Genomic DNA, 26,213 nt, shown 5'->3' with positions numbered 1-26,213 from the left:
ACCTTGGGCATGTACAAATCCTTCCAGTCTACTAAGTTTTCCAGAACACTCAGACAACATATGTCTCAGTTCTTGTATATCACCATGGGTTCTTTCATGCCCTTTGTCCAAGAGGTTCAAAATTCTTGTAAGGACAGGAAAGGATTCCATTTGTGATTCATACTCCTCCGCCAAAAGTTCCTTTTCCATCTCATTTGGGGACAATTCCCTAAAATCATGTTTTTGGGGGAGAGCGGATATGGTGGGGCTTGAGCATGCATGGGAGCCTGGGTTGGTCACCCCTATGTTAGTAGGACTAAACGTGCAGCTTTCTCCTTTCAATGAATGCTCATCTGTGCACGTTTCCTCCTCTGGGCTACCCATCTGTGGTTTGTGAAGATGTACGTTGTCAAGCCCTGCCCCCCTTGTTCTTACCGGTGTTGAGGGGGCAATTGAAAGTCTTACCCTTTTATCCAGTTCAGCTGAAATCACTGGAGCAAGGAGTGATGTATCCTGGTGTGGTATACCTGGTGGGGAGTTGTCAAGATTTAACACAGAAGGTTTTACGGGGGGGTCAGGGCCATTCATATACCTAAGAGCCTCAGGGTGAGCTTGGCTAATCGCGTCTTCCCTGTAGACTCTTGGAGGGGTTCCCCCCGGATTTAGAAGCGGGGGGAAATCGGTATTACTCAGCTCCCACTTTGCGGCCACCTCATCTCTCAATTTTTCTTTTAGTTCGATGGTACTCATTGTCCCGTCAAATAATACAGTTATCAAGGGATTAGGGGTATGTGGTTGGTTTGGGAATACAAAGGTTCCACAGGCAATAGGGGTGGGTTTTTCCCCTTGTTTATTGTTTTTTTTTTTTATTAAGTCCCCACCCAGCATAGGAATTGTCCCACTCCGTAGGATTCCTACCATGCTCTGCTGTGTGAAATACAGAACAGCCTTGAGAGTAGCACTTGCTACCACTAACTATTTACAGTATTGTTCCTTTCCCCTTATAATTCACAACAGGTTTCCAACATAATCATCAACACATACATGCCTTTCTAACATCCCAATTACGTATACTGTAGCTTTTAACAATATGAAAAAATAGAACGCCCCTACTGATAACTGTATAGCACCCCAGCCGGGTGAGCGTATAACCGGACAGTAAGTCCAAATTAGGTTGGATCCAAACTACTCAGAACAACAATTCGATGCATTTACCTATTTACACGCGCCCCAGCGCCCCGCGCCGCGCACCGCGAACAGCAAACAGTACTTGCAGTGCTTGATCGGTGCGCGCGCGGGTGCGCTGGTGCATGTGTTTTTATGCTCCTCCTCCCAGGGAGAGCATGTGCGGGGGGAGGGCGGATTCCCCACACTCTGGTAGTCCTTAAACAAATTAGAAAGAAAGAAAATAAATAAATAAATAAATACATAAATAACTCAGCACAATGCTATTTAGGTTATAATACAACGTGCGCAATAGGCACAACGTGCACAACGAGCACAACACTTGAGAGCTGCACAACGGGCACAACGGTCACCTTCGTTTGTTTCTGCAGGTCAGGCAAGCTGGTGTAACCAAAATAGACGTCCTCTCCTCACACTCAAGACGGCTCGGCAATGTGAGCTTGCAGTCAGTGACACAGTCCATGTCCAAACTCAGACAATGGGCCTCATTACACGGACGGCGGTAAGGGTTAATGGTCACCCTTACCGCCGTACTACGAGGTCCCTTAGCGGGTTGGTGCTTTAACGCCTGCGTTAAAAACCAACCCGCTAAGGGACCTCAGAGCTAATTACGGCACCGCAAAATTGCGGTGCTGTAATTAGCGCCTTCCCCATTCCCATAGAGCCCTATGGGGCAGAAATGGGAATGGGGAAGGGCAATGGCGGAAGGGGGATTTACCGCCCCACCAACCTTGGAATGGGGCGGTAAATCCCCTTTCCGCCAAGGCGGTGCCAGTATTTTACCGGCATGAGCCATGGCGCTAATAGCGCCATGGCTCACTGCCTTCCGTGTAATGAGGCCCAATGAGTCTTCCAAAAACGCGGCGGCCCCAGACAAGAGTGCTTCCCAAGCAAACAGTACTTGCAGTGCTTGATCAGAAGGAGTTCTGTCTTTAATCTATCTGCATGGACTGAAGCCTTTCAACATCTCAAGACGTATCTTTTTCTTTTCCGCATACATCACGTGGATCTTTTATGGACGCCCTTTTCCGTAATCAATGTTCAGGCGCTCCATTGATTCCTCCCATCGCTCTTAAAGCAATTCTCGCGAGAGAAGAGAAATGTCGGCAAATCGACAGTCAGCTGTATCTCCCACAAACCCTAAAGCCCTGGTATCATTTCCCAGCAAGACCTTTCCTGGGACACTCCTCTGTATGCTCACTGGAATTCTGACTGCTGTACCATTGATAGTAATAGTTAAGGGTATTACTGGGAACATGCGAGGTGGGCCATCAGCCAACTTAGTGGTCAACAGAGGAGCTCTGACAACTTCCTCTGGGTCTACCAAGGTAGAATCCGCTACAGTTCGACTACACCCACTATCCCTAAGAGCTGGAGTATCTACTCCATTGATCAGCACACTGTCTTTAAAGTAGTGCTTGGTATTATCTGGAATCCTAGCATAAGCCTCTGAGACTTTAAGCTCCCAGGAACCCAGGGAAACTAAAACTACCTCAGCTTCTATCCCACTGGGGACAGGAGTCTGAGGAGAAGGATGCCCCTGTAATCTATTCTTCCTCATAGGAGGAGAAGGCCAGATTAGCAGAGTGGACGCCCAAGGTTTTGACCTTACATCTGGGATCCCCCTTCACATGGTCAGTTGCTCCACAAGCAAAACAAGATCCACTGGGTCTGTTTACATAGGGAGGCTTACTATAACCAGAGTTCTGTTTTGGAAGCTGACCTCCACTACCCTGTGACTTCTCTTGTGTCTTACCCTTATTTTTCCTTTTGTGGCCCTTCTGGGAGGAAGTTTTATCAGATTCTCCACCCTTCTTATCTTTGGACTTTTTCCCTTCCTCCTGCTTACCAGGATGAGTCTTATCCTTATTGGATACTTTATGTGACACCCACAAATCTGCTGCTATGGCAAGCTTCTTAGGATCTATCTCCTTTGAATCTGCCAAATGCTGCTTAAGCTCAGGGGAAGAAGATGCAAAGATATGTTCCAGCATGACAAGACATATCATACCTTCAAAAGTAGAGACCTTATAACCTTCAACCCAGCCAGTCAAGTTCTTTAAGGATTCTGTTACATAAGATACCCAAGTACCACTTTCTTTCTTTTTGTACTCTCTGAATCTTTTTAAGTATTGGGCAGTAGTCTTTCCAAATTTTAAGATGAGAGTTTGCTTCAACATTGCAAAATCTGCTCTCTCAGCTTTTGACATTTCCATAATGGCACTGCAGCCAGAATGGGGCAGTCTGCTAAGTAACCAGGCAATTTTATCAGCATTGTCAACTTGTTGAACTTCACATGCATACTCAAATGTATTCAGCCTGTCCATAATGTCATTCTTTTCCTCATACACACTGAGCAGATCCTTAGGAGACCTTGGATGAGAGGAGGCCCCAGACCCATGTCCAGGACCATTGGATCCATTGGCAACTTGAAGCTTGGCCAGTTCCAAATGGTGATCCCTGTCTTTCTGTTTTTCTGCCTGCTCTACCTTCAGTTTGGCCATGTTGAACTCAAGCTCCTTCTGCCTAAACAGCAGTTCTTGTTTCTTGAATTCAAGTATGGCCTCACCTTCAGCACTGGCAGAGGAAACATTAGACATTACGTCCTCCAAATCCTCATGGTTTCTGTGGATCAGTGCAGCTGCAGAACTATCAGTTCTGCCAGTGAGAGCAGCCCCACCTCCTTCTGCACTGTCCTCAGAAGCTATATCACTAAGCTGAGCTTCTTGCCACTCCATGATTCGTTGGATCATTTCCACTTTTGTGCCCTGAGAAGAGACACCTCTCTCAGCACACATCTTTTTCAATGTTTCGGATTTAGAAGCATTCAAAGTTAACAAGGTACTTGTTTCCATATTGTTAGATAGGACTATGGCCTTTTTCAGTTATACTACAACAATTCACTATGTGTCCTGGTAGAAATAACTTGGATGCGCATGCATTTGGAAAAGTGCATTGGAAAGTGCTGTCGGCTGTGAAGGCCCCCGACTTGCTGTGTGACGGCGGAAAACTTGTCTTCTTTTTCAACGTTGTGGCAGCGTGTGCTAAAAAGATAAACCACGCCCACTTCCCAGAAACCCCTCTTAATGCACAGGGCACGCGCATTTGGCGCACGCGCATTTGGAAAAGTGCATTGGAAAGTGCTGTCGGCTGTCAGCTGGCTGCGGGTCTGTGGTCGGTGGGTCATTATATCTCTGGATTTTTCTTTTTCTTTGCTGTTGTTTTGTTTTTTGTTGATAATTCTTTGTTACGTATGAGAGAGACACAAGCGGCTATCTTAATTTAACACAGAGCACGTCTAACAAGCTAGTGTCCTAACGTTTATTAGACTAAGGACACGTCCAATTTTGTGTAAACGAGAACACGTTGGTCTAGTTCTGAGCCAAAAGTCTCCTAAAATAACCTCTGTGAAATGGTGATGACATTGAGAACAGGCATGCCGGCCCAGGAAGTAATAAATCTCTGTTCGAGTGAGGCTATTCAAACGCCTAAACTGTCCTCGCGCACGATAAATCTAGCGCGGGCCAGCAAGTCGGCTTCAAATATCTGAGCCTGCGCTGTCCTGGCAGATATAAGGAAGTACTGTGCGCTCGGAGTAAAGCCGTGTGAGGAATCTCAAAAAATGCTGCCGAGTGGGTGCGGCGGGGAAGTAGCCGGACGGGTGCCCCCGGCCTTCAATATAGAGGTAGATGACGCCCAATTGGTGGCCTCTCTGCCTGACTCACTTATTGAATCTGGAGCTTTATCTCTGCTAGAGAAAGGAATTGATACTGTGGGAGAAGAAAACATCTTGAAAAACGGGTTAATGAATCAAGAGGCGGTAACAAATACAAATCATGCAATTAAGAAAGGGAGTGTTGCGGTAATCACATCCATTAATGAAGGAGGTGAAAATGGTGACCCTAGCAGAAATGTTCACGATATTACCATGACTAGTTCGCCGAAAAATAAATCCAATACGAACAGCGGTGAGTTAAATGATAGTTCTAACAAACGTGAATTACATCAGTCACCTGTGATGTTCTCTGCCACTGCGAATGTCTCCTTGGAAGTTTCCTGTTCATTTACTAATCCTACTCCTCGGCTAAATCACTCTGCCCCCTTAGATAAAGTACAGCCGATCCCAGGAAACTTTGTAATTGGTTTGGAAACATCTCTACAGACGATGAACGCGGCTTTGTTTTCACTCACGCGTTTGTATGACACTTTAGACACCAAACTAAATGACCAACAGGTGCTCCTAGCCGAATTAGTACAAGCAAGCAAAATTAAGTACTCTCATTGTACTTGTGGTGAAAACCACAATCAATCAATGAGCAATTCTGTCAGGGAGACTAAAATAGGGGTGGAGGACGTAGAGCAAACTGAAGTGTTATTAATTGATTGCACACAAGACCAACAGGCGATAATCCAGTTAGATGCAAAAAAAATAAAAATTACCAAAAAAATGGAATAGTGTGTCTAATATTGCATCAAAGGAGCTCACGATGGAAGTGAATAAAGAAAAAGCACTTCTAGAAATTGTACAAGATAAAAATGATAAATGTGAGGTGGGAAAAATTTGCATAAAAAAAAATGTAAGGCTAAGAATTTGGAATTAGCGAAGGATCATGCTCAGCGTAACACACAGATGTCTACAGAAACGGCATCAGTAGCAGAGGAACCTGAGAATAGTAATGCGCTCACCTTCAATATTTTTGATATGAAAAAGAACAAAGTGACCACGAGTTTGAAAGCAACAACAACAAAGAAGTCAAAAAACGTTACAACGGCTCCTAATTCAAAAATTACTGGCACCCGCCAATTCATTCGTTCACTATCCATGCCAAAGTCTGCAACAGCCCTGGCTCGCACAGCTATAGCCAACAAATATCGAAATGTGCTATTCTCAAAAATAGGGCAAGGATCACAGAAACAAACATCATCTTTGGCATATGAACCATTGAACAATTTAGTCTTAATAGCAAAACAACAGAACCAAAGGGTCAGTGATAATATACAAACTAATGAAAAAAATGCACTTACCTCTTTGAAAACAACAAACACTGATGTAATGCAGTCCAATCAAATGTCTAATGATAAAAAGCAATGTGATCAAATGTCAGTGAATGTACAACAAGGACGGAGTAGCGAGAGGGGACAGGGCGACATAGCAGAGTTGTCATTGGAGAAGACTGTAACCATGAGTGAATGGAAAACAGAAATTGAGCAATCACTAAAAAGAATTATTACGCAAGCAAATATGCAAGAAAATCAATTAGTGAATAGTGAACACACATCGGTGCAAACACCAAATATGACAATGAAAAATCAAAATTTGCAACTGTAAATGCCCTTTCAGCAAAAAAATCTGGCATTTAAAGTTGAATATCAAACACCGCAGAGAGATACAAGATTAAACTCCTTAACCTTGCAGTGTCGCCCCCCACCCCTATCGTAGCTTTGACTTGAATAGACAATCTGTGATGAACATCTTTGCTGATATTTCAACCCTTGAGGGAATCTGCTCGGGGGATATCAATCAGATTGAGTTTGTCCATAAAAATGATCTCTCCACAGTGAAACTGTGGATGAAATCAAACTTTGTGAAAAATGCTGTGTGGCAGGCAAGAGATGACTTATTTCAATTAGGTTTTGTGTTGTTGAAACCATCTTCTCGAGATCACCAACAACAGTCTACAGTGAGAAATCAATACATCTCAAGAGTTAATGTGTATAACAAAAATCAGGGGATGATAATGATATCTGATGAGCAAATGAGGGGTGTTGAAGAAATGCGAAGTAATAACAACTAACTAGACCATCAGGTGAGAACTTTCTCCTTAGCTTTGTGAAATTCTCGAGGTTTTAAGCATCTGACTCAATCCAAAGATAGCTTATTGAGGAGATATGACATAATAGCTTTTAAGAAATATGGCTTTCTACTGTGCCTATTTGGGACAATCACACAGTACTATTGGTACCTGCCGTTGTGCCAGTCAAGGGGAGACCTATGGCCGGCCTAATGGTGGCTATAAAAACCTCCCCCTATATACAAGTTGAGCCATGGTTCTCCCCTAACAGTTTCTTACAGATGGTTAAAATTAAGTTCCAGTACTCCAACATGGCATTAATTAATGCCTACTGGAACCATGCGATCATAAATGATAATGAGTTTCTTGATGCCATGGATCACTTACTGAAATTAACAATACTTGACACGTCGTGCGAGAATGTAATAATAACGGGTGATTTAAATTTAACCTGTATAACCACTGAAGCGAAACCATTAACCCAGATAGGTGCTAGATTGAACTCCTTTATGGAGGAACGTCAGTTGTTGAGACTGAACGGAACTAAAAAGGGTGATATGCCTCCTAAAACTACTTGGCATAGGAATAAGCAAGCGGCTCTAATTGATTATACTTTTGTGGATAGAAAATTGTATGACTGTGTAACAGAATTTCAGATAATATCACAGGACAAAAGTGACCACGACATACAATCTACACAGTGGTCGTGGAATGTTCAAGCTAAAATCCAAGAAAATTAATTGGCAAGTAATATGAAGTTAAATTCTGCCCAAAATAGATTTCATTGGACTCCTCTTTCCCTGGAACATTTGAATAAAAATGTACAACAATCAGCAAGTCATAATCGTCATAATGGCTGTGAGTTTCTGACTTCCTATGTTGATGAAATGCAACTGTTTATTGTGAAAAGACAGAAAAAAGGAAGAATTTGTCCATTAGGTACTAACCAGTTGCATACATATGATCATGAGATTGCTTTACAAAAAACACAATTTAGAGCTGAGAAGAGAAAGCTTCTTAAAGCAAGATTGGCAGATTTTGTGACCAAATTAAAGAAATTGAAATCAAAACACAAGAATTGGATGAAATAAAGGCAAGCCCTTATGTATCAGCGAGACGCAGAATCTATGCTGATGTCTTTAAAATCGAAGAACTGAGCTAGAATTTGGGCGCATTTAAAATTTACACAAAGTAAAATACAGATGATGAGTCAAATTAATCCGATTCATCGGGAAGTTTTGGGCGGCTTTCTACAAATCCCAATACGCTGACACAAATTCTATCATAATTGAGGGAATTGTAGAAGGGGGACAAAGAGAAGAGCTAACCTTTGATGTCGATGACATATTGTTATACATATCTAAATTATGAACATCTCGTGCACCAGGTCCTGATGGATTATCTAATTGTATGATAAAAAAAAATCCTATGGCATGGGCCCAAATTTTTGTGACCATATTCACTCAAATCATAAGAAGTTGTTGTATTCCTAGCTCATGGAGAAAATCTATTACTATCCCCATATATAAAAAAGGGGATAGTACTAACCTGGCGAATTATAGACCTATATCCCTTCTGGATATTCTGAGTAAAATATTTGCACGACTTATATTAAGAGATTTGAATACATGGTTGGACAAAATAAAAATGAGAGATCCAAATCAAACTGGATTTATGCCAGATATGGGGACTGTAATTAATTTGCACATCCTGGAAGTCATAAAGTATCAAGAACATCTGAGAGGTCAGGCTATGTATATGGCCTTTATTGACTTCCAGGCTGCTTTTGATTCAGTTTGTAGAAAACTTCTCCTGAATAAATTGAGGAATGCAAAGTGCCCAAGCTATCTAATACATTGGATAGATGAACTTCACTCTAAAACGACGGTACAAATTAGACTGGCATTAGATGGCACATTATCAGGCCCAATAGAGACCTGCCATGGCTTAAAGCAGGGGTGTATGTTGGCCAGCACATTATTTAACTTTTTTATGTCAGCTGTACGTCATGACTTTTTGAATATAAGATCTGATGCTCCTTGAATTGGCAACTATGTAGTCCCCTGGTTGTTTTATGCGGATGACCTAGTGTTATTAGCTAAAACTCCAGGGGGTCTACAAGCTCTCTTGTCATGCTTGAGTAATTATGTGGCGACAAATCTACTAAAAATCAATCAAGCAAAGTGTAAAATTATGATCCTTGGTCAAAAAAAACGTAGGAAATATAATCTAAAACAATGGCACATACAGAATGAGAACATTGAAATAGTATCCGAATATAAGTATCTTGGACTAACTTTCAGTGATGATCCTTGTGACAGACCCTACTAAAGAGATCTGGAAAGAAAATTGCAAACCGGTATAGCCCAGACAAAAATCATCCAGGCCAAATTTGTGAAGTTTTCGTTATCGCCTGCTATAAATTTCTTTAAACAGAAAATTACTCCAATTCTAACATATGGATCTGAATCGAGAAGTATTGTTCCGGTCAATGTATGGAACAAACTGGAAGGTTGATTCTGGAAAAAAATATGTGGTCTCCCAATGTCTGTATCAGTTTGTTTAATCAGACATGAGATAGGCCTTTTATCTTTGTATGCCTTTTATACATGGAAAGCGCTAGCCTTATATCGGAAATATCTTATGGCGAGCCAACAAAATGGCATAATGTACATAATGGGACAGCACATACTGGAAACAAAGAATCCAAAAATCATGAGATGGCGAAATTGGTTAAAAGTCATAATGGACAGTGCTGGTATTGACAGAGATCTTTTAGTCACTAATCCGGAAAGAGCTAAAAAGAAACTATGGCTAAGGGATTGGATTGAAACTAGAGACTTGTGAATGAGATTAACAACCGTTTGCAATTAAAAAGTTGCACATCAGTGAAAGTTATTTGACCAAATTTCCTGACTGTAAGAATATGTGTTCATTTATGAGAATAAGATTGAATATATGCCTCACAAATGAAATCCGTCATAGGAGAAAACTTACCACAAACTCCAGCTGTAGATTTTGCCTTATATCTAGTGAATGTGAGACTCTAAAACACTTGATCTCTGAATGTTCAGCTCTAAATAATCAAAGATGTGCCTTGTTTAAACATATGTTTGAGAGCTCACGTTTGATGGATGCGGATACATTTTGGAACATCGTGTACAATAGTCAATCTGTAAAGTTGAATATTGCAATAGTATTATTTGTTGAAGCTTTAAATTTGGATCTCCATCTTGAAACTGTTAATACCAAACTGATACAAAGCATCAAACAAGCTCCATACTGAAATATGGTAATTTGCAATCTGAGGGAACGAAAGAAAAATGTTGATTTGTAGCTGTTTTATGTAATTTAGTATATGCATCTAATCATATATTTTATATTTGTTGTATATATTGTTGCACATTGTTGAATTTTAAATAATATTGTATAATTTTTATTAATGAAGGAATTGTTTTTGTACTTTGAATAATTTTTGAAAGGCTTTATTTTTACAGCTATATCAAAATAAAAAAAATAAAAAAGAAATAACTTGAAATGCCTTCACTAGTATGCAACACTGGATACCTTCAGTCCTATCCCACCGCTGTACACCAATTTGTTAAGAAGGATTTCTGAACTTTGACCTGGAGGGGCAGAGGTTCAGAAGGCCAACCTAGTTTCTTGCAACATGGTAACTTCTGGACAAGCCAGACCAATCAGGGTAGCTATGGCAGGCGGTCAAGACTAAGTCTCAGGAGGGGTGAGGGTGACTGAAGGACCTCAATGAGCACACAAAGCAAGGACACTTACAGGGACGTAATTTGGGGGTCGCCAGAGGTCGCAAGAGCGACCTCTGTGTCTCTCCAGCGACCTCTGAAATATTTTTGCGACCTCTGTGTTCCTGGACTGGAGGTTGCAGTTTAAAAAATAGTTTGTTGTTTCAACAAACTATTTTCAAATGCATGCAAGCTCCAGATTGCCTTCTGCCATGCCTGGGCAGTGGGCATCACAGACTAGCGTGTGTCTGACTGAAACTGACCTTCTTGAGAGGAGCTGAGCTCGTCGGGGATGGGGTTGCAGAGCTGTGAGAGCAGACATCAGCAGCACCAGCCCGGGTGCGTGCAGGAGAGATTGTTTAATCACAGCAAGGTAGGATTTTACTTTTGCATTGAACTTGTGAATGCGAGATTCGCAACAGCCTTTGTGCTTTTAAAAATAGTTTGTTGTTTCAACAAACTATTTTGAAAAGCATGCATGCTCTAGATTGTCTGCACCAACAACAACACATAGGTCAAGAATCTCCTTTAACTTCTCAGGGTTACGCTTACAGTCCCTCCTCCCGCCAGAATATTGGAATCCAATGATATCACTACTTTCGCCCAATTGCGAGGCTGTAGCAGTCCTGTGGATACATATTTCCCTGCACGGCTCAGAACCTCAATAGAAATGTTTTGCACTGCAGAAGCTGCATTTTTGCCTGATTAAGAGGCCCCAGCAAATATGCCACTATAAATGCAGTTGTGTGCCCCAAAACGTGCATTTTTGTATACGGCAAAATATTTCCTGCTGCAAACCACCACAAGGCAGAACAAATCCTCCTGTTCACAGCAACTGTGAGATTGCACTAGAAGAGTTCTGCGAGATGCAACAGGCGTACCCCCGTGGAGGCAAGGTAAGAAACATGCAAAACCAAGTTTCTTAATAGAAAATAGCTATAGACAAGACACTGGATTATTGTTCATTCTGATTAATTTAGACAATTATTTTTGGAATGGTATTTATTATCCTCAAACCACTGGATAACACGGCACCGGTTTGTGACATTTTATCAGCTGCAAACGTTCACATTGAGATTCTCTTTCAAAATCCTAAACGTGTGATATTTTAACAATGTGTGTGCGTCATCAAATCCGAGCACCAAGGAAAGCAGAGCAAAGCACCAGGGTATTCCGAAATGTTCCCTCCATTACTGCACTAAAGCAGCAAATGTGCTGTAAGGAAGCATGCATTTTTTATGTAGCGTAATCTAAAAAATGTTTAAGAGAATTATTAACTGTTATTCTATCCCACTGTGAAAACCAATACAATGGGCTCATTTAATTAATCATCCATCTGATAGCTTTCCCTGCACTCCGAGTCACGCCACGTCTGAGTCGCAGACTTCTGGCGCACATAATCTTATGACTTCAAGTTCTAAGAACACAAGTCCTCATTACAAACACTGTCAGCTGCCATTATCGTAAACGTAGGCCTGCCGTGCCTGCCAATGTGCTTGCACATCGACAAAGCAGTATTTTTGTTACACTTTTTGGCCTTTGCTGTCAACGCACCCCCAAACTGCAGAATGGGTGCAACTTGCCCACTGGCGCGGCGTCTCAGTGTCTGTCTGTGATTGTAAATGTAGCCTTCTCGAGCTGAGCTCGTCCGTAGACCAGGCGGGCTAAGAGGCAGAGCTCTGAGAGAAGACAGCAGCAGCACCAGCCCGGGTACGTGCAGGGTAGATAGTTTAATCGCAGCAAGGTAGGGAGATGTCTTTTTATGTGCAATGTATCTTTCAGTGGTGGGTGCCTGTTAAATGTTATGTTTGGCACTAAACCACACTTTTTATTAGTCCTGTATATTGCAGGACCGCTTCTTAGCAAAATATTGATATTAACATTTGGACAGCAAGATAATGTCAAGCCTGGTGCCTCACAGAGACAAAACTCTGTTTTGAAATGTTCTGTCAGAAAAGAGATAGTATTTGATGTGGCAGGGTGTTGTGTGCCCCCATCACAAAATTCTGGAGCCTCCAGGTAAGCGCCAGAGTGTAGGCAGCTATGGGTTGGCTGCCCTCCTATGAAACGTGTGTGTGTGTGAACAATCAGCGCAGTGGATGGCTTGGGAGCTTCATTTCAGCTTGGATTTGTTCGCCTGCCTGGCTGTCTATGATCCTGCTCACCGGCTTTTGGTGCTTAACTGCCCCCATCCTGTTTCCTTTGAATAGTTCATTATAAATGGTTGGGTTTAAAAGGTGGACACCTTTTATACTTTGTCGGTATAGTTATTATAAATCCTTCTCTCTCAGGTTATTTTTCCAGTTTTGATTACTTATTTTAAAGGCAAATAATACTTTCTTCTAAAAGGAAAGGTCAATTGAACTAAATGTGTATATTTCACTTTAAGATGTGTTCACTTACTGTGCATATATTAATGGGTTGCAGATTTAGATTTGTGCTAAGGGGGCAGAGATTCCCACACTGAGTGACGAGAGGGAGCTGTACCCAACCCCAGGACGAAACAATACATTTGACAGCACATTTTGCAGCAGAAATAGAAAAAAGCCATTTGATTGAAATCCCTGAGCTGTCCAATTGTGACACACTATGCTGTAGAATCAATCGTGAAGTTAAAAAGAAACATTTATGAAGATATCTACCCACCAACCTCACAAGTCCTTTTAGAAAATGTATAGCACTACAATTATCAGGTTTACTAGTGTGTCACGACATATCCCTGCTGCTTCTAAGCACTGTAATAGTAAGTGTTAGGTTAATAAGAAATGTAATCTCCATAGCCAACACATTAGCAAATGCTGTGGTATGCACATTTAAGGATAATTACCTGTTAAGATAGCTCAGTGGGTTAAGTGCTCACTGCTGGGGTCTATGTGTGTTCTGTCCATCATAGGTTTGAATCCCAGCCAGGTCTACTCAACCATATATGCCACTGACCATATAGTTCAGACATGTATGGTTACTAACATATAAGCTCAGCAGCATATAGATGAGAACAATGCTGTGGTGTCAGCCTCTAGGTCTGTGTGCTGATGAACCATGTATGTATTCCCTTTAACGTGACATATGGTGATGCATTCTTGTATGAAATGTATATCATATTACAGTGATACTGTGACCATATTTTTCTTGTTGTAACGAGGAACAATGCTATTTGATACCACTGGCTGTTTTGCCAAGGGGTGTAAGGTTATGTATCATCACTTCCTGTGATGCCATTTGGGGTGGGGTCAAACAACATCAATTCCTGTGATGTCATCAGGGGGGGCAATGGTCGTGTGATGTCACTTCCGCTACCCCTGGCATTTTGGTGAAATGGCGTCCCTGGGCACTTACAAATTACTCCCGACAGGTGTTATGTTAAAAATATAGACACATTTATTACAAGGCCTTTGTAACATAGACCATAGCAAAGAATCACAGTAACACTAAGTAAACCAATACATCACCCTCAATACAATATATATACAAGACCAATGGGGTCTAAAGGGTTAAACGCATGAAATATGTTGACCACCTAGAGGGGAAGGAAACAGGCAGTGCAGGTAATCTTTAGACCCAGTTCCACATCAATGATACACCTAACTAAGAGGCAGTCCAAGCCCTACGAAGAGAGGAGCCTTGTGCTCAATAGTACATGCACGTGCTTGTGCCAATGGGCAACATAGCGTCCCTACAAGGGTCTCTAGCAGCTCAGGAAGGTGGATGAGGCGATGCAGAACAAGTTCCCACTATTCAAGCAGGACCTTCACTTGAGGGCAGAGGCAGTTTGAGAGTGCGGGATTGAGTCGCTATTTCGCAATAGCTGTGGAAAGGAAAGGGGCACTCAGAGGCCACTCTTGCGTGAAAAATGGGCTCCTGCGCTAGGGGCCACCGGTTGGGGTAAGGACTACTCACTGGTCCCCGACTCAGGCAGACCCAAACTTCGCCAGTACAGTCCACTTCGCTAGCAGGTTCGATTGCGGCAAAAAGGACGTCTCGACACCTTGTAGTTCCCAAGATACAGCGATGATTCCCAAACGGGACAGTGGCGATTTCTCCGCTCCGGGTGGAGGAATCGGGCCAGTTTCACTGCAGCAGGCTTCAGGGGCAAGAGGGTAACAATTGCAGCAAACTTGCACAGGTCGTTGCCACGGCAGGGCAACACGGTAACCGCGTTTACTCCGGTCCTGGCGCACTCGTCTCAGTTCAGACCTGGGAACGTCAAGTGTACAAAATTCCGTGTGAGGGTGCCGAGGACACAGAGCTAGCAGTATACCAAGTTTCGAGGGGCCTCCTCGAAGCGACGGCAGAGACAGAGCAAAGGTCCTGCGTAAGCTGGTCAGCCCACTGGTTGGCCCAAGGACACTTCTGAAGAGGCTTACTTGCAGGGTTTGATGAAGGTGCCGAGAATAGTTGGTCCCATTATTCTAATGGGTCGAAGCGTCTTCACAGACCTTCTAGGACGATCAGATGCAGAGGGGTCCCACGGGATGACAGCGGGCTCAGGGTGCCAAACCTTCCAGCGGGTCACCAGCTGTTCCCCGACTCGACTTCTTGTTGCAGGTTACTTGGCTCCTATCCTTTCAGGAGATCGACATGGTAGTGGTGTTTTCAGCCTCCTCTTAACCAAAGTTCCCTTCGTGCCAAAACGGATAGGAACGAATGGGAGATCTGCTCACAAACACACACTCCATACGTGGACCAATCACGGACCACGGTGGTCCCAGGCATTCAGGGCATCCCAGACTCTCAGGCACCCAGGATGTTTATTCGGATCAGACTTCCCAGCCCACATCCTGGAGGCATACACACAAGGCATGTAGAAGCCCGTGAAAGCATTGGGATTCGTGGGAAAGTGCACGACCAAATAAGGACTGACCCAGGTCGACTCGACCTGGGGAAGGTGAAGGGGCAAGATGGCCTAGGGACAGGACAAAGAACCTCGTGGCATGGCCATTTTGTAGCCAGGCCACCTATTCATGCCAAACGCAGTTAACACGGTTAACATGGCAGGAAAGGGTTAACAATAATGCGAAAAGATAGCTGCCACCAGTCCTGCCTATGACACATCTGCACAGTTCATAAAAAGTCCAGCGAGAGTATCTAGGGCCTTTGGAAATGACTAGAGACCCAAGTGTGCTGTATGGTAAGATACATTGCACACTTGTTACATGTTGCACAAAAGCTGCAACATGAGGAAAGGACTAAGTGAAACAAAGTCTCCCAGTACTGACTGTTTTAAGGGCATGTCAGTTTCCCCATAAAATGTGAGCGAAAGCCCAGAGGAGTGCAGCTGAAGGCTGTGCTTCTCTGGCAAAGTCAGTCAATGGTGTCTAAACAGGAGCAACAAGTTTGGGGGTTGACACATCGTGGGAAAATTACATACAATATGAAATCTTTCCTAACAGTGCCTGTCCCCGGTGCGAACCCTGGCAGTGGGAGCAGAGTATAGCAATTTGATCCAGGATAGAAAACGGGGCCCGAAGATGCACTTCGTTAACACCCGCCAGAGGTAGTTCCAGGAGACGGAGTCAACTGCCTTCTGCATGTCTAGAGACGCCGCCACTGCCTGGGTCTTTGGGTCGATCCTGCTTATGATGTTAAAAAGGCGGCGTAGGTTAAGGGAGGTGGAGCGACCTGGGATAACTCGGGATTGGTCTGGGTGTATGATGTGGGGCATGTAGGGAGTTAGTTGCATGGCCAGGACCTTAGCGTAGATCTTGATGTCACAATGTATGAGCGACAGAGGTCGGTATGATCCGCACTGGGTTGAAGGCTTGCTGGGTTTAAGAAGGACAGTGATTATAGCTTTGCGAAGAGTAGGTAGGAGTGTGCCCGAAGTGCAGGATTCTTCCCACAGTGTTAAGAGATGGGGGACCAGCTGTGATTTGTACTGCTTGTAAAATTTGATGGGGAAGCTGTCAGAGCCAGGGGTTTTGCCGGTGGCTAATGCGTCTATAGCTTCGACTATTTCCTCAAGGGTGATGGGCGAGTCCAGAGACAAGCTGGTGTCATCTTAGAGATCACACAAAGGGAAGGAGTCAAGATAGGCATCTATACTTGATACCGAGGCAGTGTCAGTGTTGGCATATAGGGAAGAGTGGAATGATCGAAACTGGTCATTAATGTCTTGTGAGAGGAGCGCCAGGGAGCCATCGGGTCTTTCGATGGCAGTGATGTGTGGTGATCCCGCCTCGTGACGATTGAGTCTAGCAAGAGCGCGGCTTGGTCTTTCACCTTCCCTGTAGCGCCTTGCCAACCCAGGGGTGTCTATGAATTTCTTTTCCTTTCAGCGTGTGTTCGGAAGGTGTCCAGTTCGGTGCTGATATTGGCAAGGATGGCTGTGGTGCGATGAAGGGCATATTGGGCTTTGAGAGAAGAAAGTTTAGATTCTCTTGAGGAGATGCCCCTACGAATAGTTTTAAGGATCCCTGACTCTTTGGAGATGGCTATAACCCTGATATGGGCCTTGAACGATTCCCAAAGGGTGGCCTGGGTGAGTATGGAGTCAGTATTTAGTGTGAAGTAGTCATCTATTGCTTTCTCCAGGGCAGCCCTAAAGGCCCCGTCCAGTAGTGACTGGGATTTAAGCCTCCAGGAGCGGAAGTCGCCTGAGGGAGTGCCCCATGCTAGGGAGATGGTTACCGGGGAGTGGTCAGAGTACGTTCTGGGTAGATTTAGCATTTGTGTGACATTTCTCAGTAGTATTTCTGATACCAACCATCTGTCTATTCTGGAGTGGGAGTCATGGATGGAGGAGTAGAAAGAAAACATTCGGGAGTCTGGATGTAACATTCTCCACACATCAGTCAATTCAAGTTGCGGTAAGGATTCTAGGATAACTCTGGCAGCCCTAGAGAGTTATCGGGGGCTGGTGCCCGATCTATCCCAGTCGACATCTAGAATTGTGTTGAGGACTCCGCCCAAAGTATAGGGACCTGGGGGAATCTGACAAGTAGCGTTGTAAGATGGGAGTAGAACTCAGGGTCATCTATGTTGGGCCCATACACATTAAGAGTATCAGCTCTTTACCATTCAAGCAGCCATGGAGTAGAACATACCGCCCCAAAGGGTCTATGTGGAAGGAGGTGAGCTGGAATTTGACACTTTTATGGAGTAGGATCATGACACCCCTGTTCTGGGTGGAGTAGTCAGTGTAATACCTTTGGGTGCCCCATGACCTTGTGAATTGTTGGCAGCCTTGTGCTTTGGTATGCGTCTCCTGCAGGAATAGGAGCTTGGCGCCGTGCTGTTCTACATACAGCTGGACATTTCTCATTTGTTTATAGTTTCCTAACCCCCTTACATTCCAGCTGATACAGATCAAGTCATTGTCTGCCATCTTGGACGGTGATGACGGGAATTACTATGTGATGCAGTAGCCCAGTATTGCCTATCCAGGGAGGCCAGGTCAGGATATGACCATGTAACAAACCAACCCATAACGGCATAGGCTCTCGCCTTTCCTCCACTGTACCTGCCAAGCATTTTTTGGAATAACATCTTAACCCACCCCTGCCCACATCCCTCCCACAATTGGCAGAATGAATCCCAACCCAGAAAAAGGCAAAAACATAACCATGGCGACTTTGCCTGGGGGCCTTGCGCCGGTCAAGCTTGGGCACGTTCGTGCTGGATTAATGACTAGATCATGTGGCATATTAGCACAGAAATAATACATCGTAGCAGAGACTAGTTGAAATTGCAGGAGTCACGTGGCTTCACAGAAGGAAGTGTGAAGGAAGGGGGGGGTACATGATGCGGGCCGACCTGGGGCACGGGCCATGTGGAAGGGAGAGTCAATGTAGTGGGTTGTAAGGAGGTCAATCATGGAGACGTTCCGGGGACCCGCATCAGGAAAAAGACTGAGAAGGTGCATAGACCAGCCAAGCAATGACTAGATTGTTGTGGCATTTGAGTGTAGAGCAGTCCACATTCCAGCAACCAGGTGTACAACAAAGGGGTTGGGTCCCTGCCCAGAGGGGACTGTCCAGTAAAGGAAACAGGGCGCAAATCTCTCCAAGGTTAGAGCTTGAAAAGGGGGTTTTCAACTCAGTGGAAAGTCAACGGAGCTGTCACAGCAGAATAAATCCTGGGGCGGGGGCCCTGTGTCGACGTTGGTAGTATGAGGAAATAGAGCGCGAGTAGATTTAGTACAAGGGCAGGGGCCCAATTTGTACAGAAGGAAATGTTCCTCAGGGTGTCCAGGGTGCCAGGATCATTCATGGAAGTGTTCCTCAATGAATCTGGTTGCTTCTTCTGGGATAGTGAAAAAAAGGGTCCGGTTCGCGTGCTCTACCCTGAGTTTGGCTGGGTATAGCATGGAGTACTTCACACCTAGGTCGCGCAACCGCTTCTTCACAGATTGGAAGGGTTTGCGTTCCTGTTGAGCAGCGGGAGAAAAATCTGGGTAGAGGTGAATCCTTGAGCATCCCAAGAGCAGCTCGCCCTTGGCCCTTGCAGCACGCAGTAGTGTGTCTCTGTCACGATAATTCAGCACCCTCGCGATTATTGGGCGGGGTGGAGCTCCCGGTTTAGGTTTAGGAATGAGGGCACGGTGGGCCCTCTCAATAGAGAATTGAGAGGAGAGCTTGGGGGAGTCCAGTAGGGTGAGGAGAGTCCGCTCTACATATTCTTCCATAGGGCTGCCAATGTTGTCTTCGGTAACACCAATAATACGGATGTTGTTGCGCCTAGAAAGGGATTCAAGGTCATCGTTCTACCTGCTGACCTATTGGACCCTAGCAGAGAGTGCATTCACCTCAGCTCTAAGAGAGGCAACGTTATCTTCAGTGGTGTTGACTCTATTCTCGACCTCGGTGATACGGCTGTCAGTCCTCTCCATGTGTGCCTTGATGGAGCAGATTGTCCCACTCATGTCGTCTAGCTTGGAGTGGAGTGCTGTGAACCGCTCCCGCATGCATTCAAACATTTTATTTGAGTCTTGGTTGTCCGGATCAGATGTCGTGGCCATCTCAGGTCCTGGCACTGACTTCATTTACTTCTGGGAGGGCTTTGTAAACATATTAATCGAGCTTTGCCTCTTGTTATTGCTCCCGGGCATGCTACGTGAGTGCGTTAACGCTAGGGAGTGCTCCGGTAGGGTTTCGACGGCTATTAGGGGCAGGTTGCAGGCATTCAGGTAAGAGACCCTGTTAGGAGGGCCTGCCTTGAAGTGGGAGGGGAATGCTGAGACGCAAGTATCAAATGTAGAAGATGTTAACAGGATCCAGAGGGTGCACGTCACCGCTCTATTGAATGTCCAGCGTTGTAGAATGGATTGTAGTCTCCCACATCAGTGCCTCACTCAGCGTATGCACCAGGGTTGTTGTTGCCCCTTAGCAGAGTCGTTCAAGAAGCTGTGACAGCCAGCAGTAGAGGGGATAGGTGCAGGTAATGGTTGGGATCGAAGTAGTAGAGAGTCGCCCAGGCCGGTAGTACCGGCAGAATCAGTAGTGGGTGCTAGCCTAGTCCGTGTCTATGCAGTCTGCGGATGCCCCTGTGATGGGATGGGTGAGAGCGAGGGCTATGTCAGCCCTAGTTAGCAGGCAGAGACAACCACAGGGGCCCACCACCCGTTGCAGGGTCGATTCCAGAGCACCCAGAGATCTTCAGTTGATGTGTCACAGTGTGGTGTGTCTGTGAATGTGGTATAGGGCAGGCAGCATGCATAAAGAAGGTATCTCCCTCGTGTAGTTCAAGGCCAGCAGGGAGATAGTTGTGGCGTGCCGTGCGAGGATAAGGAGCCAAGGAGCTGCGTGGCTCGTGTCACCATTTGATATTAGGGGGGCTCGGTTCTCTTACCTCCCGCTTAGTTGTCAGAGGTTCGGCGTTGGGGGGCAGCGAGCATCCACCACCATGGTGAGGGAGGAGCCCTTCGTGTCCCGGGCCCAGAGTCCACCGGGGGCCTTTCGGCTCCGAGTCAGGGCGACTGGTGAGTTGCCAGTAAGGCTCGGCTGAGTTGTTCCTAAGTGGCGGGGTGGTGAGTAAGCCCGGACCGTTGGAAAAGTCGGGTGAGGATCTTGGCACAATCCCTTCACGTTGCCCAATGCTGGAAGGGTCGGATATCTGCAGGCAGTGTCCGCGAGGGGTGGATCAGCTTCAAACTCCACTACGCATGATGCACGGTGTCCGCCCCTCCCCAGTCGGGCCCGCGATCCACACTCCTCGAGTGCGCCAGAGCCCGCCCCGTCTGGAGGCGCGGGGCATGTTGCCACGCTGGGGTGAGCCAGTGTCAAAGAAGGTTGATTTATTTCAGAGTGGCTCCACTTCAGGAGTCGGAAATCGGCCGGCAGCTGCAGTGGGTCCAGTGGCGCATATCGGTCATTTTTGGTGCAGAAACGCGGTGCAACGTAGAGAGGATCAAGCTTGAGAATCTTTCCAGCACGGAGCCCTTCACTCAGGCGGCCATTTCTCACAAGCGCAACAGCACCCCCCTCAGACATCATGAAGGCTTTTGATAGTGTCGACCGCCAGTCCCTGTAGGCAAAACTGGAGGCATGGCAATGTCTGACTGACCTACGAGAAGCCATAAAATCCCTCTATGAGTGTACCAGCATCAAGATCCGTCTTGGTGCTCATGGTCCCTTGTCTCAGCCAATTGACACATCTGGGGGTCTGAAGCAGAGTTGTCCGTTGGCACCCACCCTGTTCAATTTGTTTGTCTCAGACCTCAAAGAAGCCTGATCTAAAGCAAGACTGTTTCCTCCAAAGCTCGACAGAGAACCAGTGACAAACCTGCTCTTCGCAGACGACCTTGTCCTGTTTGACTTAACTCATATCGGTCTGCAAAGGAGCATAGATGCCTGGATGAATACCTAACGACAAACAGACTTGCCATGAACCCCGCAAAGACCACTATTATGATATTGGGAGATTGTGGACGTGGTCTGAGAAGGGTGCACAAGTGGTTTATCAGGAAAAAAACGTAATGTTGGCAGAACAAGTCACATACCTTGGCTCGCTCATTAATAACAGCAAGTCAGATCTCCCACGTCAGAAGGGCTTGTGAGTGAAATTAAAGACTTTGATTACTCAAGGGAGACTGATACACACAAAAATACAGGAAATCCTCCATAGAACCAATCCTAACCTTTTTCAAGGCAAAGATAACACCTGTTCTAACGTACGGAGCAGAAGGTTTCCCCCTTACTACCTGGCGATTATGGCCTTCCTTGGAAGGTTTTTTTGGTGGAAAATCCTAAAACTTCCCAAATCAATACGATTTGGGAAGTTTCTTCGATACGGTTTGAACTGGGCTTAATTTCTTTACATGCCAAACTGACTTGGAAGTTCTTTCGCTCTACAGAAAATGCTGGTCGATTGACATCCCAGAACCTTATTAGATACTGGAAAGAGTGATGAAGTCGAAGAAAAACACCTATCTGACGGAATGGGAAAACTGCTGCCAGAGTTTGGTTGACCATCTTGAGGTTAAAGTAGAGGATCTGGTCACTTATCCGGCAAGGGTTCAATGGAAATTGTGGCAGGACGACGGGTGAAGACAATCGACGAGAAAAATCTATATAGGCTGGAAAACGCTATGAGAGGTGAACACAAGACCTGGGGCTCTCTCCCAAAATACCTATTCAAATTTCCAAACAGTTGGTATTTGACTCAATACATGGGGTTTAGGATGAACATATACCCTACTCGCCAGATCATGTCGATCTATAACCACCATCGCTGTTCAGAAGATTCCAGGTTTTGTCAACAAGAGGGGACAAAGAAGATGCTGACGCACCTCGTACTTTCATGTACGGGCCCAACAGAAAAGAGGACACTATTCTTTGGCTCTCTGTTGGCAGAAAGACTCATATACACGGCTGAGGATCTCTGGCACCTTTTACAGTGTGGGGACTCCTTCCCTGTGATATTCACCCTTATAAAGTTTTTGAAGCAGGTCCTCCAAGACGATGATGTTGTGAACTAACCAGAGAGCAATATATGCAACAATGTGCGTATTAGATTTTGGTCCCTCTAAAAGGATAATTTGACTTGTATTTGAATTTGAATTTAGTTATTTTAGGATGGACACAGATATGACAAAAGGTTTGAAATAAACAATATGCCCTGGCCCATGTGCGCGCTATATAAATGCAAATAAATAAACAAATAAATAAATAATAATAAAAAGTCACCTCTGCCTGTTGAAATGAATTTTGACGTGGAGCATTATAAAAGGGATCTCTCAATGGCATATCTCATTTTCAGGAAGCACATTTTGTTTTTTAAAAATCAGCTCAGACAATGGGCCTCATTACGTGTCTGGCGGTAACCCTGCCGGTGCTACCGGTTGGTTGCTGTCAGACCCGTAAAAAAAAAAATTACTGCTGCATGACTTCTCAGTGCCACCGGGCTATTACAAGTCCGGCGGCCGGGAAGTCAGGCGCCAGTAAATTTTGTTAATCCCCATTCCCATAGAGTCCTATAAGGCTCTATGGGAGTGGGGACACGGAAGCACCGGCACCGTTGTTAATGGTGCCAGTGCTTCCGTGACGACTTTGTCTACTTTGACTGCTGTGCCCGGCAGGGTCAGACCTGTTGGGCACAGCGACTCCGGCAGACAAACCCATAGTTTGCCGGTCCGGAAACAAGGGTGCTGTTGAGCTTATCGGCACCCTTGTTTCCGGACCGGCAAACTTGTAAAGAAGCCCAGTGCCATCCTTACCAGACGGCAAACTGTCACAGCCTCTCAGGAGGGACAGACATATCCTGCTCTTACTGGTGGGGGCTATACTCACTGCAAAAATAACTTCACAGATCCTGTGATTGCTCTTAACCAGGACTGAGAGTGCTACTGAAGTTACACTTAGAACCCCTGGCTGAAGAAGATCAACCTTGTGTGTGTTGGTGCTTTCCCACTGCTTTGTAATTTCTGTCCAGACTATTTTGAGTATATATGGGGTATATGGTGACCTGCTCTCCTTTCTTTGGACAGGGCAAGCTGAAGATCTTTAAAACCTTCTCAGCCTGGCAGCGGAAGCCCATGCATGTGCTATCCTTGTTCAGCGATATCTCAAGAGGTGGGTGCTGTGTTTGCATTTTTGCGAAGTGTGATATGTTTGTGTACTGCTTTTGCATTGTACTGAAGCCCTGTGTCAAAAACCTGGCACCTATACACACCCAGGTGTGTATAGGTGCCAGAAGAGAAAAAAAAAGCAGAAATACTTGATAAAGTTTGGGAGTTACAAAAAAAGGTGAACGCAAGGGGTAAATATTGATCTCCTTTGCATGAATTATGTTTTTTAAGAATACTATGCACATGTTATCAGTTCAGTTTAATAGCCTTTTTATGAAGAAACCAAATCACGTACACAAGCAAACCTAGATTAATGTATTCTTTTTTTGAACTTACAACCCAAAACATATCCATTAGCAACCTCTACATGTGAACATGCTAGAAAAATGCATCATAAAATTACTATTTCAAATAGCAACTGAATCCCCTGGGAAAGATTGTTTTAGAATTAACTGTTTAGAGGGAGAATGAGTGTCAGTTTCCAAAGCTTTGTGTGGAGCAAGAGGGATTGAGCTTATCTTCCAACCATAGAGGATACTCTGGCTAGTGGCAAGCGATTGTAAACTGACTATATCCCGGCTAATGAGAGCCATATCTGCTGTCTTGTGCTGGGGTAGTGTACTCACTGCTCTTGGCATTCAATATCAGTAAATCTACATCATGAAAGTCAGCTGTTGTAACACAGAACAAAATTCTCTAATGATGAACAATCACAAGAAACTGCAGCCACTTTTTCAGATCAGATGTATGAGTTTATACCTGGATGCACTGTAGAGCAATAAGGTGAAATAACACATTGTATACATGTTTTCAAAGATTCATGCAATGAAGGGTATTCAGAGCAAAATCCATGGATTTCATGCAGGAGATCTAATTGGGACTAACTCCCTCAACAGCATGCTTTTTTAATTAGGAATAAACTGTGAATTCATGGGTATTTTGTTCAGTTGGTAAAGAATGGCTGCCTAGATATTCTTCCATCCTCTGAAAATTCAGATGTTTAACTAGGGAATTGAGGACATCAGAAGGTAGGCATTGTTGAGTATCATAAGCATGCTGATCTATCGGAATACCAAGCTCAGAGAGCAGGAAAGGCTCTGCAATAAACTTGTAAGCAATTAACTATCTGGGCACCTGGATCAATATTTGGGGAGCCCTGAAGTGGATTGAGGACAAGTGGAGGTCTAGCCTCCCCGCCCTTCACCACTGAAGGTGAAACAGTCCAGCACTAAAAACTCCAATAACCAAACAGGTTACCAGAATAGTAAACAGCACCCCTCTGGTCATTTCTGTAGACGTTCATTGGAAGAAACATTAGCACAGGCAGGTCCCTTCTGCATTCATGATACAGTGCCATTGTCTAATTCCTGCAATTTTGGCTCTGCATGCTTCATTCAAAACTAAAACCAGACTGATATAATGATCAAGAATACATTTATTCAGTTGTCGAGAGACAACTCTTGTCAGCGTCTTACTTCAGAGGAAGGTTGGTTTCCAACATGTGCACAAGGTCTGCCAAAGACGCTTGTCTCAGGAGGGAGACATCAACCATAAATAAGCACTGGTAAAAGGAGATGGTTAATTCTTTCCCTCTGTTGTCCAATCTTGGTAAGTGATTCTGGCTCTCAGAATTTTCAATGGTGACTCCTTTGAAGCTGTGACTTGTCGGTAGGACAACGGCCTGTCACTGTACTCCGAGAACTGAGACCAATGACACAAAGACGATGTTTCAAGAGTTTTTATTCACTTTTTAGTACACTTGGAAGGACTTTGTCACGGTGATGGTAAAACTCAACAAATACAGAGTCTGGATGGTAGCTGTGATTATAAAATAAACTGTCACGATAATACTTCCAAGTGTCCAGGTCTAACATGATTAGGGGCCTGTGGGGTCCGGAATCAAGGGTTCAACAGAATATGGACTACTCCTCTTGCTCCAAAGGGGTTCTCCAATAAAGTGTTCAGTGTACCAAATCGCAACACATTCCAAAGACTGGTGGCAAGGGCATATCAAATGTTTCAAGTCCTCCAGTGTCAAAATAAAATAAGTGTCCACAAAGTCTTCCCTCTTCAAGGAGGACAAATCTTTACCTCTTGGGACTTCCAGGGAAACGGTCATCTGGTCCTCTGACTCTATTCTCGGGCTGCAGTTTCCCAGGCTCCATACTGTAAGGAACTCATGGTGGCAACAGTAAAGACAGACACAAGTGATCACAGTTCAAGTTTGATCTGTTTACTCAGAATTGGTTCTCCTGGGATTCTGGTTTTCCTTTTGGCAGGGTCACCAATTAGTTTCAATTGAGTCATATCCCACCCGTGACACTATATGTAACGAACTCATGGTGGCAACAGTAGACAGACACAAGTGATCACAGTTCAAGGGTATATATTAAACTGTATACAGGTTGGAAAAATGGCTAATTTAAACCTAAACCTAAGATGGGAGCAAGCGTTGACCATCAAATGAAAAATGAGACCCTCCTAGGGGCGTTGTGT

The 26,213-nt window shown here is 44.7% G+C and overlaps 1 protein-coding gene across 1 annotated transcript in view; it reads left to right on the top strand.

Annotated features, from left to right (window-relative positions):
- Positions 1-26,213, top strand: part of DNMT3L (DNA methyltransferase 3 like) — a 441,537-nt gene that overhangs the window by 193,789 nt on the left and 221,535 nt on the right. The window contains exon 5 of the mRNA XM_069613919.1: positions 23,637-23,721. Coding sequence (XP_069470020.1) covers positions 23,637-23,721 — 85 coding nt within the window. The remainder of the gene's footprint in view (positions 1-23,636; positions 23,722-26,213) is intronic.

Source organism: Ambystoma mexicanum, chromosome 9 (assembly GCF_040938575.1).
Source record: "Ambystoma mexicanum isolate Mex_15411 chromosome 9, UKY_AmexF1_1, whole genome shotgun sequence".
NCBI lineage: Eukaryota > Metazoa > Chordata > Amphibia > Caudata > Ambystomatidae > Ambystoma > Ambystoma mexicanum.
The sequence above is the reverse complement of the archived record's forward strand: the minus strand, read 5'-3'. Positions and strand labels throughout refer to the sequence as shown.